Source organism: Eschscholzia californica, unplaced genomic scaffold (assembly GCF_041429995.1).
Source record: "Eschscholzia californica isolate CP2 unplaced genomic scaffold, dmEscCali1.0.p SCAF_6, whole genome shotgun sequence".
Taxonomy (NCBI): Eukaryota; Viridiplantae; Streptophyta; class Magnoliopsida; order Ranunculales; family Papaveraceae; genus Eschscholzia; species Eschscholzia californica.
In genome coordinates, this window is record NW_028238483.1 from 35,580,482 (window position 1) to 35,595,292 (window position 14,811).

Below are 14,811 nucleotides of genomic sequence, written 5' to 3' on the forward strand. Positions count from 1 at the left end.
TACCATAACTTCTTAAACTTCAACTATCATTATTACTTACTTCCCAAGAAGAAAAACAAATCCAAACTTTTAACATACAAAATAGAAAAACAAATCCCGCTTTCCCATTTTCCAACTACCACAACCTTTCATAAGAGAGAAAGAAGAAGAAGAAGAGTGTCTGAAAATAAACAAGCACCAGTTACACCAAAAACCACACTGAAGATTTACTACAAGTTTGCTTTACATACCAGTATTTGATTAAATAACTTTCTTGTGTCTTCTCGACATCTGTTCTACTTGATATATTGAGAAACCCACTTGAAGCCATCACCATAACCCATTTTACGAACAATGCTACACATGAAGACCTCGAGTGGGCGGACATTGGTATCTGCTAAATTCACCTTTCCCTTTCCTGTGGTGAAATTGGTGAGGCCCAAGTGATAGCGCAGTTCGTCCTCGGAGGCTGCATATGGAATGTCGATCTTGTTACCAAGGATGAGGAATGGAACAGTGGCGAGGGACTCGTCTGATAGAAGAGCATCTAGCTCTTTCTTCGACTCCGCAAACCTTTCTTTGTCAAAAGCATCAACCAAGTACACCACTGCATCGACCTGCAGCGGCATCATCACATAATTTGTTGATAGTTAGCGCGTGAAAAATGCAAGTAGAGAAACTAGTCCACGAATTCCTACAATCGAATTATTAGGTGGATGACAAAAACAAACACAAGATAGAGAGAGCACTTTGAAAGTAACGTAACGGATGCTACAACCAGTTTTGGACCTGCAGCTAAGAGCCGAGGGAGAGCAAGAATAACAAAAAGAACTTCACTCCCATTATTTAAGTTAATGGTCTTCTTTTTTGCTTAGCTTCCAAATACGGGGTCAGGGTAATAGATTTTTCAGAAGCATACCACGTATAAGTATCCGCAATCACAAGGAAACAAGACCAACTCAAGCTTTTTAATAGTATGTCCATTTAGTCACATATGTACAAATAGTTTTTCCCTGGAGTAGTGGAATCAATATTAGTAATTTGGTAGTAATATAGCATTGACAGCCTCATACATATATCCCAAAAGTTGAATTTTGGTTTGACTATTCTGAATCGAATACAAGATATCCATTAAGCTCCTTTATTTTATTTTATTTATCTTTTCGACAGACTTGGGTTAAAAAGAGGTAACATGAGCTAGTTGGCCCAAAAAACCATATAGTTTCCTGAAAATCTTTTACAAGTAACAACCTCCTGGTTGTCATTGTTAGGATATATAAGAGCATATTAGCACTAGAAACTAGACTCACTTATCATTAATTCAAGTAAAGAAGTGTCAACAAAAGCGGAATATAGATCATAGACAGCTAAAAAAGCGAAGAGGAAGATCATAACTACATATGTAAAATGGTACTTGTAACGACTAACGACCCAACCCTTAGCAATTATCGTTATTGTCTTCAATTTAGACACCTAACCCCAAGCAGGAAGGGTAGGGGGTTTTGTTCTTTAAGAAGACTCCATGAGGCCACCCAAACACAAAGAAGATATTAGCATGAACTTAAAATTGAGAAAGACCAATCATTTCAGGATTAAACAAACAAAAATATCAAAAACCAAGCAACAAAATCACAAATTAGGAGAATTTCATAGCTAATTCTTAACAAAATCGCAGAGAAATCAGAATTTACCTTGGCATAGTAATCTTTCCAGACTCTTCGTGCAATCTGATGACCTCCCAAATCAAAAGCTTTGAACTTGATTTTCCCAATACTCAATTCCTCTGAAGTTGGATACTGGGTAGGTTGATGCTGAACTAACCTCTGCAATAATATCCAAAAATAACATCAAAAGAATTCTGAAAAAACAACAAATGAAATCAGATCGGAGAGAGAAAATAGAAGATTTGAAGAAGAAGAAATAAAAACCTCATCTTTCAACATATGAAGGAGAGTTGTCTTTCCAGCATTATCAAGACCTAGAAACAAGATCTTAGCTTCTTTCTGCCAAAGACCAAGCGATGCGAGTACGCCATAAAACCAATCGACAAGAAACATGGTTTTTTGGTATCAGATTTAGACTCCGATTCGATTTGATAAATCAATTCAAAATTCGCTGAAAACTTGAAACAATTCGATCACGGAATCAATCCAATATCGATGAATTCTGACGCTTATACCTTCGATCTACCAAAAAGGATCTCGCCCAAATATAGAGAGACTACTCACTAACCCTAGACGGAGAAAATGAGAGAATAGGAGGGAAGTGGCCCTAATAGATTAAGACATTCATGGACAAAATATGTACAAAAAAAAAACATGTGATTTTTCGTTATTCATGGATTTGCACTTTCATTGAATCAAACTTCGCACACCTTCTTCATCAAAAAAAAAAAAAAAACTTCGGACACCTCCGCATTGCGGAGTAGGTGCAATTGTTGTTTGACTAGAAGGCTTACCACCCCTCCTTGCTAGTAGGACTACAACGTTAATTTTAGAGACATGTGAAACATGACTTATAAAATTTTGTGTCCCTGGTCAGCAGAGCTTACCAAGCCGCACAGTTAGCAGGATTTGTCTTGTTTTTTTTTATGTCCAGAAACGACTTTTAGTTAATCACTCAGGATGAGAAGATTGTGCGGACCAAACAGTGAACTACTTTTCGTGATTCTCGGACAGAACCTACATAAAACTTAAAAATCTACGTGACGCTCAAGTCAGTAGGTTATTTTTACAGTTAAAGAATTGAATTCGAAATTTAAATTTAGAGATTGAACCTTGCATGGTTGATTAGGGGGAATATGTTGCTTTATATGGACTCAGTTGGCCGACTATGACGAGCATGTGAGATGATGTGCTGAGGACCCACCGACTTAGACGAGCTCACGCTTTTCCGGTCGTAAGAAGAATAAGTTTCTTCATTGGGTCCATGGATTTTAGGCCCAAAATAAAATCCAAAAAGAAATTAGGGTCCAATCTTCTAAAAAGAAAAGGATTTTAGTCATTTTTCCCTTTTGGACCCTATTACCCACGTATAAAAGAAACATTGTTGATACATAATGTGTTATGTATGACACATGTAAAAAAAATGAAAATGAAATATGAAACTTTAACAATAAATAACACGTTATTTATGAAACAAAACAAGAATCAATAAACAGAAAAATACTGTAACTTTGACATCTAGACATACCTTAACTATACTAAATGTGTTTTGTTGTATGAAATATAAGTAATTTATACTAAATAACGTGTATATTGCGAAACAGATAGTAAGCTTGAAATAAATTGAAAAAATCTAAATAATATAGAAGTCTAAATAGAGAAACGATGGTGGTTTTCGGTGGTGGTCGTCATCTTCACTACTCGGTCATGGAAGAAAGTCTCTCCATTCAGTTATAGAAGAGGGTTTTTAGTTTTGGAGAGAGAAAGAGGGTTTCGGTTGTTATAGAGAGAGAAAAAGGGTTTCGGTTATGGGATAGAAGATTGGATAGAGAAAATATAAGAAAAAAAAGGGAATTGATTTCCAAAACTGGGTTTTTTCTTATGTAAAGGTTATAACGGGTATTATGATTAAATAGAAATAATAGAGATCTGTTTTTTCTATAGAGATAGATCTATTTGGACTTAATATCCCATTATAATTTTATTTCGGCTTAAAACCTTATATTAATATGTGGGTGTACTAAATATGTGTTTAGGTGTAGATTTTTGGACTAAGAACCCAGAACTCCCGAACTCCAGAACCCGACCCGACCCGTGTTTGTCAGACCGACTATTCTCCTCAACTGGGACTATCGGACATAAAGGCTTTGGAAATCATTTATCCAACAATTCCCCACTAAGAGCAACTCCAGACCCAACCGGACGGAAGGGGGGTTGGAGCTCCTCCGCAGTCGCCCCTAACATTAGGAGCGACTGAAGGGAGGCCCCAACGTAGGTTTATCCAACGGCCAGATCTGCTTATTTTTTTGTTTTTTTTTTAAAAAATATTAAACAATTAAATATAAAATTAAAAATAACTTAAAAATCAAAACCACCATTAATAATAAAATTATATTAATACAAACCGACTTTTGCATTAAAATATTAAAATACATTGAACGAAAGTGACGGTCCCCGAATAATTTTTCAACCTTGGAAAAAAAATATTATTTTGAAAATAGTTCAAAAACGTGTTTTATATATACACATAACCACACACATTTCTTGCACACCAACAAAAACGCCACACACGCATTTCTCACATAAACAAATTTTCGGCCTCAAGAGAGGTTGGGGTTGGAGCTGAATTTTAGAGGCTGAACTGAGGCAAAAAAATTTAGGTGAAAAAGTGATTTTTCCGGCCTAAGACAGACTGGGGTTGGAGATGCTCTAAAGGATTACAAAGACTTCTAAATACCGAGTTGAAGTGAGACATGTACTTGTGTTCAATATCTTTCCGCAAGTGGTGATGGATATTGTCAACACTATTACTTTCTCTCTGGGTGATCTAAAAGAACCCTCCATGTTTGGGACTTGTATACTAGAATTCCATATGGTACACTTATTACTTACAACTTCCACTCATTCTTTGTGCTAGAAGCCTTTCTCAATATACCTCTTATTTATTATACAGGGATGGAAGTATGGATAAAGATGTCAGTGAGAAAAGAAGATTCAATATCTCCGAGTTCTACGATGAATAATTCAAGAAGATTGAAGATGAAATTACAAGTCAAGAGAAAAGAACGAGCAAGATTACACTTTTACTAAAATATTATTGGTGTAATTTTCTTTTTGTCAACCTTTAGGGTCTTTCGTTCTCGATCTATAAGATCTTTTTGTCGACCTTTAGGGTCTTTAATTCTCGATCTATAGGATATTTGTGTCTGTGTCTAGTCAATTTCTTTCCCTTCATGAGACACTTTACATTTGAAAGTATGTAACTCTCATGTTGTTCTCAAAAAATAAGAATTATCATCCATGTAACATGTGATGGAATCACTTGTGAATGAAATATGTTTTCGATTGATTTTAAAAAAGAAAAGACAAAGTAGTTATAAGAAAAGCAAATAAGCGGTGAGGAGGCGGTTTTGTGGAGGTGCACTTAATTAATGGAAAAACCAAACACCCTCTAATTCTACTAGTGCCCTTCGAGTTTTTCTTAAGTTTGACAAAGTCAGTGTTGTTTCCCCGATCACTCGTTCCTTCCGCCATCGCTTCTAGGGTTTCGTTCCCCTCGGGTATTCAGGTGCGTTTTCTCCTTCTGGTTATTGATCTTATGAATTATTGATTTTGGTTTACCTGTTTGCTTGGTGTAAAGTTGAGGAATTTAGGGTTGAAATTTACTATCAATTATCTCACACGAAGAATTTAGGGTTCATAGTTATTTAGGGTTTTCATCTGTAATTGTTGTTTTACTTAGGTGTATTCTGTTGCTTGTCAAAATAAAGGTCTTGACTTGAGATGAATTAATTTTTGGGTATTGAAATTAAGAGCTTCATTCTTCACTTACTGTTTAGATTGCTTTCTATTGCCCTAACCTTTTCGATGTTTCCGAGTTTTAGATCTTTCTTTGGTGCATCGGTAATCAATATTATGCTTTTTCTTATCTGTATGATGTTTCCTTGATTCGAATTTTAGGTTCTTGGGGATCTTGAGTACCAGAGATTTGAGTATCTTTGTGATTGAAGAGTTGAAGTCAAGGATCTTGTTGAAATCTAGGGTTGTACTATTTGGAACCGATACTTGCTTTTCATCTCAAATTGGTATATCTAGGTTAAAAGATGTCAAGTAAAAAAGAGGAAAAATCTCAGGTTGCTGCTGATAGGATTAAGGCAGCGACTTTAACGGCTGCCAAGGGTCTTAGTCGTTCTCAGGCAGAGAGGGCAGCTGCAGCAGCAGCAAGAAATGTGAATGCGTATGGACAGAAGGAAGAAGGACCAAGCAGATGGCAAGAACGAAAAGAAGCAAAACGTCAGATGTATCTGATGAGTACTGAGAAGGCTGTAAAGTTGGGTGAACGGAAAGACCTTAAAACTTCTATGCCTTCAGTTGGTGGCTCGTCTTCTCAATGCCAGAAGTGTTTTCAAACAGGTCACTGGACATATGAATGTAAAAACGAACGTGTTTACATTTCACGACCTTCTCGAACCCAACAACTCAAAAATCCCAAATTGAAGATGAAGCTGTCAGTTTCATATGAGTTAGATAACCCTGATATTCTGAAGGAAGAGAAGACTGAAAACACTAGTAAGAAAAGCAAGAGGAAGCACAGGTCAAAGTCTGATTCGGGGAGTGAGGACAGTGAAGCATCTGTTTTTGAAACTGATAGTGGGTCTTCATCAGTTACTGGGTCCGATTATTCTTCTGGGAGCAGCTCAAGTTATAGTTCATCATCAGATTCAGAAGAAGAGAGGAGGAAGAGGAGAAGAAAGAACAAGAAACAGAAGAAGAGGAGACACAGAAAATATAGCTCAACTTCCGATTCCTCAGACTCAGACTCTGCCTCAGATTCTGATTCAGATGATAAAAGCAGCCGGAGAAAAGGTAAACGTCACAGTAAAAGGCGTTAGGGAAGCAGACTATTATCGATATCTGGTATCGATTACATTGACTGTGGAACATGATAGACGTCAGAGATTTTGGCCTTGAAGGTATGCGAATAAGTTGTTCTAATGGTGATGCCTCTGTCTCAATTATTAACTAGTTTTCATTTGCTTGTGTTGAAGTAGATCTAAATGTTATCAGAACTGAAAGTAATCCTTTCCAGTTATTTCACTATTGAATTGTAAACGTCAAAAGACTTCTTTCTTTTCGAATATGAATTATTTTCAATGTTGCAGAAGCTACCTAGAAATTGTGTATGATAATTTTCATTGATAAACTTGATTGTTTTACTTAATACAACCCTTGTTTATGGATAGAAATGGAACTAAGAATACTCATGCTACATTGAAGTATCACCACCTACAAAATATAAAGATGGAAACGATGATATTCTCTCAAGTCCCATGAACAAATCCTCATTACATTGTCTATATGTGGTATGAAAGTCACCATTACTACTTGTTACTGTCGAACTTCTTGTGTTCTCAGCATTTGTGTGTTGTTCTTTTTCTGCCTCGAGGAGGCAATTCATAGACCTTATTTTCGCTAAAACCCTTTGATCATCTGAACATATTGTTGCAGTTGCTTCATCTAACAAATGGTAGGCAATGGCATTGAGTTGCCATCCATTGGGATCAAGTCTCTCGATTTCGTTTCTGGAAGAATTTGAATCTTCATTAGGAAGGAAAGAATGAACTTGAACTTGATTTCCTCCTTCCCTTGATCTGAGAATCATTTCTTGATTTATAAATGGACTCCTCTGTTGTTCAAATCCTTGAAGACCCATGTCTTCTCTAAGTAGGCCACCAGTGACTGAAATTTTACAGGTTATCAAGAAAAGTTAAGTGGGTTTGATGTGAAAGGTTAGAGAAGAAACAAATGAGTACATGTTTTGATTCATACCAGACATCTGTATGTTACATTGGTGATACGGCAACGTAGATTCTGGTTCATTACCCTTGAAATTAAGATAGAAGTTTTGATGTTGACTGAGTTCCGACTGAAAAAACAGATTGTTGGATGAAGGAAAACGTCTTTGGCTCAACATAAACAAGCGTTCGTCACATTGTAGTAGCTTTTGGTAGCTCTTTTCCAAGGTTCCTTCAGGAAACTTGACATAATGCCTCCTGCGTAAAAATCAGTTGAGACACGGACACAAAATAACGTGTATGTGTATATAAAGGTGGTCCGAAAATGGTTTCCAAGTTATTTGTACCTGTATAATGGTGCTTGTCCTCCTGTAAAATCTGTTGCAGGTTGCCAGAGAGTGTGTTTTCTAGGTTGTGGGTTCATTTCTCTGTGAAATGAAGGAGCTATGCTCAACTGAAAGTTACCAAATTCATAGATTAGATAAGGTAATTAGACGAAAGAAATCAAGGATTTCAGAGAAGCAATGTCGAACCTCTAATTCTAGTATATCGGGTTCGTTTTCGAGAAAGACTGCTCTTATTGCAGAAATATCGGACCATTGTATTTCAATCTTGCTCTTTAGTCCTTGATCCAACACCTCCCACACGATTTTTCTCTTCGCGTAGTAACACTTAGCCACCAAATCCCCTTCATGCTTGGCTACTTTCTGCATATTCCAAATTTTTAAGTTCACAAACTTGTTCATGAATGTTAAATAGCATAGTTTGAAGGAAGTATCGATGTAGCGAAAAAAAATATTACCTCCCAAGAGCCAATTCTCAGCATTGTTGCTGTAAAATTCGATGCTTTCAGCTTCTCAGACGGATATTCGGCGGGACAGTAATTGGTTATTGGTCTTGGATTACCATTGTTGGTAGTTTGATTCATTGAAGAGAAAGGAGCTTTCTTCCTTTTAGACAACCTTGTATCAATAAGGTCTAGAAATGATGGTGTCTTTCTCAATGACAACCCAAGAAGTTTTGGCTCCCCACAGTCGAGAGTTCTTCCCTTTTTCTAAAACAAAGAAATACATCATGAGAGAGCAAATTAGAACAAAACCCATTAAACCCCAAAACTCAAATGATCAAAAGAACATCAAGAAGAAGAAAAACCATTTGAAAATTAGAAATGATAGGATAAAGCTTTCAAGATAAAGAACAGAGAGAAGAACACCTGTTGTTGATGATGATGATTAGAATCTTCCATTAATCTAATCCTTTTGTGATTAGCATCAGAGTAATCAAAATCAAGATAACCATAATCTTCTTTAACAGTATTTATTGAATGATGTAACTTGTTGGTATTTGAAATAGATGTCTCAACAAACCCATTTTTATCATTATCATTATTTCTCCACAAGTAGAGTTCTTGAACCATATCTTCTTTGAATTTGATGATAAGAAGAAAAAACCCAGATTGTTTTGTTGGATTATCTTCAACTTTGAATAATTCAATATGGTTGGAGGATGTGGAAACCAAACTTCTCTCGATATATATATATATACACACACATATAGATAGTTAGAGAGAGAAAGAAAAAGGAATTGACTTTCTCCCTCTAGAAAATTAATCTATCTATCTTTGGATTTTAATAGGTTTAAGTATAAACTGAAAATGTTTAACAACCTAATCATCTCTTATAATTAGAAATAAAAACAAGGAAAATAGTTTTATTTGAGGTCCTTGACTTAGGACATGTGTTTTTGACAAGCTTTCCCTCGCTTGACCGCCTATTTTATCGTTTCTAGTTTTGGATTTGTAGGTCAACATTCAAAATACAGTTGCTTCAACAATAAAATGTCTACAAAACTATACAAATAAAAAATTATGTTAAAATTAATTGATCGTGTAGCTTTCGGAAAAAGTCGGTGAAAAAGTAAAGATAATGTGTGTCATTATCCAAAAACGTTTATTTTTTCAGTTAAAATATAGTTTTGTAAAAACAATTACGAAAATGAATGTAAATTCTAGCGAGAAGAAACCTATAGTTTTTAAAGAAGGTGAGAATAATTATAAAAAGAACAAATTGGACTATAAAGGAGGAAGAATCTAATCTAGATTTTCATTCAAAATTGTGCCTTCAACTTTTCTTAAGATTTATTTTGGACTTAAGCTTACGACCCATATTATCATTTCATTATTAATAAATAAACATCTCCAAACAAATAGACATTCTAAATTAAGATATTTCGAGACATTTTATTTTTCGACGGCAAGTGCTATATCTATTCCCTTCAACAAAAAAAAGGAAGTGCTATATCTGTTCACAAAATGATAAGTTAGAAATCAAAATGTCATGTTTATATTTTCAAACCATTGAGGTTTTATCCTTAAAAATTAGGAAGAAGAAGAATTAAGTGGGTTATTGATAATCAAATGATAATTCTCGAGCAAAATTATTTGGAATATCTTTGCCTCTCCAGAAGTTTCTTTTACCATTTACAACTTATTTGAAGTCTCTCCCAACTTATGATCTTCTTTAAAGAAGAGATTTTCGTTTCCATTTTGTTTTTGAACCTTCTTCTCTCTTCGTGGCACACTGATTGTGTGGTATGACAGTCTGAGGACATTCAGATTGAGTTGAGTCTAATCCGTGTAAGATTTGAACAACACGGATTAGGTCAAGTCCGAGAATCGTCAGACTATCCAATTTCGTGGGTTTTGGACGGCTCAATCTGAACTTCACGAGGAATACCTACCTACCTATAGAGGATGGCTAGTAGCAAAAGCATGGGACCCCTTTAGAGGGACACAACCAAATGATTAAAAAACAAGTTCTTTAGACGGCTGACGTCAGATGTCAATCTTCGTCTAACTCAAGCATATTCATCAGCCGTCGCATCCGCGTCACTCGGGCGTGTGGGACCCCCGTTCATCAACATGCCTATCTTTCAAATAAAACGTGTCCCACTCGTGTTCAATACTAGTGTAGTATTTTTCTGTCTTTTTAACTCATCACAGGATGTGACGCAACATTCTATTAGACGGCTGCCGACGTATCTTTCGTCCTCTCCAAAATTCCCCATAGAGTGCGAATAAAATCACCCGTCCAAACTGCTATAACCGCTCCTTCCTTCATCCTAACAACATCTCCAAGGTGAAAATATGGGTTATTTCCCAAATGCCCCCAAACTTTACGACCAGCTTCCTGTCTGGCCCCTTACTTTGCCTTCTTTTTCAGTTATCGTTAACTTTCCGTTAACTAGTCATCATTTCTCTCTCTTCCATCTCATTACCTCTCTGTCACCTCACGTTATCGCCACATCATCGTCTTCTCCGGCGAAAGTCGTCGGACGGCCAATTTTCCGGCCGGCGACCTTCAAACCCAAATTTTTTTTTTTATCTCTCCTCTCTCTCTCTCTTTAAAAAAAAAATCTCTCCAGATCTAGGTCTATTCGCAGACCTTCATGAGGTTACGTCGAAGGAAGGAGCGCTCGTTTTCATTGGCAAGTATGGTATCTACCTCTCCAAATAATCCAACATTCTATTAGGTCTCTAATTTAATTTTGTTTTTTAGGTGGTAAAATAATAGTCTTCCTATATTTATGTCTCAAATGTAAATTTTCTTCAAAAAAAAATATATTTATGCAAATATCACTTGACGAATCGATAAAATTAATTAGTTATTAAAAAGTCATGTAGGAAAACTTTTAATCGTCAAAATAAACAAAATATGATGACTTCGACGATCAAAGATTCACAGGAAGATACTCTAGATTCTGTTCTTGCGCATCTTCAAGATAATTATTTTCCCTTCTCTGTGAAGTTCCAAATAGTCATAGTTGAAGATTGTTTCTCGACACATCTCTATGGATGACTCTAAATTTTAGAGATTGAGTCTCCTGTTAGAGATGTACTAAGTTCAAAAAGGCACTCCAAACAAACAATATTACTTGTTGGCATTCTCACCTAGGGGTGGGAAAAAGATCCGGAAGACCGCTATCCGATCCGTTCGACCGAGATAAAAAGTGTCCATGGACACCCGATGGTCATAACGGTCAGTGTCCGACCGGCCCGAAAGAATTGGCGGACGGTCACGGTCAAAATTCTATGTCGAAGGACCGACCGCCAACCGACCGGTACGAGTGACCGAATAGGTTGACCGACTAAATTGTCCTCATTTTTAGAAGTTGACCGTTGAATTTATAGACATATGAATATATGATGATCATTGGCTATAGTCATATAGTCCTCTGGAAGATCAAACATTAGTGCATGGCTTAATTATATTTTGTCAAATGATGATCAACTGTGTTTTTTCTTTTTTATATTTACTTTTGATTTCTTGGCTAAACATCTTCATTTGTAAGTAATTTTGTTTGTGGTAATAAAAATAAAGTTCTGAATTAAGTAAATTTATTGGAAAGTCCGGACCGAGACCGTCCGGTGTCCGACTGGACCGGTAAAATAAACGGTCTTGGACGGTCAATGGACAAAGAATTCTTGAGAGTGACCGTCCGAGTCCGTCCGAGTAAATAGGTGGTCACCAACAGTTTATGTCCGAGTCGACCGGTTCGATGAAGTTAGAGTCCGGTGCCGACCGGTCCGGACCGATTCCCACCCCTATTCTCACCCCTTGTTTTTAGACTTGTCATGACTTCTTTTATGAACTTGCACTTCTGAAACACTAGCTCTTGTATGATTTGTCAAGGGCGGAGCCTGGATTCTAAGTTTCTTTTTTATATAGATTACAAGAATCATTACAGAACATTAGTACATCGTGAAGAAAAGAAATACAAAAGTACATCATGATTCATAAATTGAATAACCACTATAACCGCTTGATTTTAAGTCCTTAAAGGCCCTTCTAAAGTGTCTAAAGTTCATCCAAATTATTTTATTTATACTAAAGTTCAATAAATTTTAGATTTGCACATTTTAGTTACAAACAATCAGAATCACAAACATAAGAAGTGTGTTGCCAATGGAAATAACACATTTTAGAGAGACTCTTTACATGTCTAAATGGGGACCAACTCTAAAAGGAAATGTTTCATTCATTTTAGTAAAGAGCTACATACTAGAGTTGTCATTTTAGTATAAAAGGTGGAAGAAGTCAGTCCCTTATTACATCTTCCATTTCCCTAATACAATTATAAAATTAATTAAATATTGCACATGATTAATGAACATCCCTTAAAACTTTTGCAAATTGTGGAGGAGAATTACCTTTAGATTTTGCTTTTTCCCTTTTCATCTTTTATGATAAGAAATGAATCTTTTGGTGGTCAAAAATTAAAATAAAAAGTAAGGGAGTATATCACTATATTAGCATACATTAATGACATGGACATATTGTGTTTTTATTCGTTTTACACCTAATGGTGTAAGTATGACTAGGATCTAGGAAGGTTGTGATTTTGATTTAGAAAAATGAAAGATTATTGAGATATTTATCCCCTAATTTGTATTTTTCTTAATCTTCCTTTTGAATTCTGTTTTTGTGTTTTTTATGTTGTGGTTACACCTAACCATGGAATCTTTATTGTTAGTTCAATAATTTACTTGGTGTTATTTTGCTCTCTATTTTAACCTTCAACTTTACCTTCGACCACCAATCCACCATCACTCTACTACATTTGATTGTCAAACGATACCTTAACCAATTAATATTTATTTATGAGACCGTATACGTAACTGGAACCGCCGTTCTGGGTTGAATGATTTAGACTTATGACACTCTCCCTCCCACACGGCCACGCCTCTCCATATAACACTATTGTGGGAGATTATGTAAGTAATAAAGAACCCTCGCATCAAAAACAAATGTTGACTCTTTTGTCATAATCCCCTCCACAGTTTTCTTCAATACAAGTGACTTTAGTTTGATGATTTGAAAGATCAAACCTCCCCACTAGCTTGAGGATGAGTTTTTATCAATCATTTAATGATAGTGCTTTAAAAGGTGCAAAAGGATCCACAGTCGGCAGAAAAAGAAGAAACTAGCACGAGTTCTATTCGGCCTAATGGATGGCATGATATTCAATAGTAAATGATTTTTGTATCTAAAAATGAACTCAGGGTCATTCAGTCATGCTCATGATGATGAGGACCCATCTTTTATCTTCCACTGATTATTATTTTTGCTTATCTACTTTTCATGCATCATTAACCCAACTACCAAAGTGCCTCATTTGGTATGTAGGGCAAATATGCATCCAAAAAGAGAAATTGGTTATGCCTGTGATTTTTTCTCCATATCAAAATCATAATCATGTACTACATTTTTTTTTGTTGAAACTATATATGTACTACATTATATAAGAATAAGAATATAAATTAATCTAATATCTCGTTTTAAGAGCAATATCATTGGCCTTATATTAAAGGTGTTGGTCGATCACAGTATGTTCTAAGGATCGAAGTTTTTCACTTTTGTGATATCTGTTTTATGTCAACAAAGGTAAATATGCTTTGACATCCTAAAGGATTTAGGAATGTCAATCTCTCGTACCCTGCCTTCGTCATGGAACAAAAATTATGGCTAGGTTCTACCGATGGCATTCCTTGACAAGAACCCCATTATCTATCATCGGTTAATTGGGTGTCTTCTCGTCTTCTTTATTTTTTTTTCGATGAAATTCGTCTTCTTTATTTGACATTAACATTACCACACATCATGTTCGCTATTACTCATCTCTCAGTTTATTTATGAAAAATCATAATTCCCCTCATAAGTGTTGCTCTTCTAGTTATCGATATTGGAAAGGCTCCAATGGGAGGGGTATCTTTCTGTCTACTTTAAGCTCCCATCACGTCTCCGGACATACAGATTCTGATTGGACTGGATGTCCTACCACTGGTTATTAAACTAACTTAGGAATTAGTCCACTTTCTTAGAAATCTTATAAACAACCTAGGATTGCTTTAGAAATTATTCATGAATGAAACCATTTCTCCGAGAATTTTTTTTTTCTAATTTCTTTTTTTTTCCTTTCACCAGAGTTATTATCAAACACAACTTAAGTAGTTTCTTTTGTATGACAAAATTATGCAAAACGTGTTTTCATTGTGGGAAGTATGTGACTAAAAGTAGGAGAATAGAATCCAAATTTTGATTTTTAAGAAAATAGTTGGATTGGAAAGGTACCCGATATTATAATCAAATAAAGAATTAGATCTAATATTAGAAGAGAAAATTCAGGGCAAAGATTTTTTTTCCAAGTTTGATCTCTTTTTTCCATTGGAATTTTTCCAATAGGAATAGTAGTTTCTTATTCGTGAAATAATACTAGATTATTATTTCTCCTACCTAGCTAGAGCTAGATATACCACACGGGCAGAAGGGAAGAAGAAACAACACTGCTAGAAAACAGAGAGAATCAAGATAGAG

At 35.6% G+C, this 14,811-nt stretch overlaps 3 protein-coding genes across 3 annotated transcripts; 1 reads left to right on the forward strand and 2 right to left on the reverse strand.

Moving 5' to 3' along the window:
* Window positions 1-9: 9 nt before the first annotated feature.
* Window positions 10-2,428, reverse strand: LOC147534120 (small COPII coat GTPase SAR1A). The gene is made up of 3 exons (XM_086647643.1): window positions 1,908-2,428; window positions 1,671-1,802; window positions 10-596 (listed from the first exon to the last, which is right to left on the reverse strand). Exons 1-3 carry the CDS (start codon window positions 2,034-2,036, stop codon window positions 276-278), a joined length of 582 nt encoding a protein of 193 aa, XP_086503769.1. The 5' UTR covers window positions 2,037-2,428; the 3' UTR covers window positions 10-275.
* Window positions 2,429-5,002: 2,574 nt separating this feature from the next.
* Window positions 5,003-6,802, forward strand: LOC147534121 (zinc knuckle (CCHC-type) family protein). Its single transcript, XM_086646087.1, has 2 exons — window positions 5,003-5,211; window positions 5,604-6,802. The coding sequence occupies exon 2, from the start codon at window positions 5,747-5,749 to the stop codon at window positions 6,533-6,535; it is 789 nt and encodes a 262-aa protein (XP_086502213.1). The 5' UTR covers window positions 5,003-5,211; window positions 5,604-5,746; the 3' UTR covers window positions 6,536-6,802.
* A 17-nt stretch (window positions 6,803-6,819) lies between these two features.
* On the reverse strand, window positions 6,820-9,083 carry LOC147534122 (uncharacterized). Its single transcript, XM_086646086.1, has 6 exons — window positions 8,652-9,083; window positions 8,241-8,492; window positions 7,972-8,145; window positions 7,786-7,892; window positions 7,473-7,696; window positions 6,820-7,382 (listed from the first exon to the last, which is right to left on the reverse strand). Exons 1-6 carry the CDS (start codon window positions 8,853-8,855, stop codon window positions 6,910-6,912), a joined length of 1,434 nt encoding a protein of 477 aa, XP_086502212.1. The 5' UTR covers window positions 8,856-9,083; the 3' UTR covers window positions 6,820-6,909.
* Window positions 9,084-14,811: the final 5,728 nt, after the last annotated feature.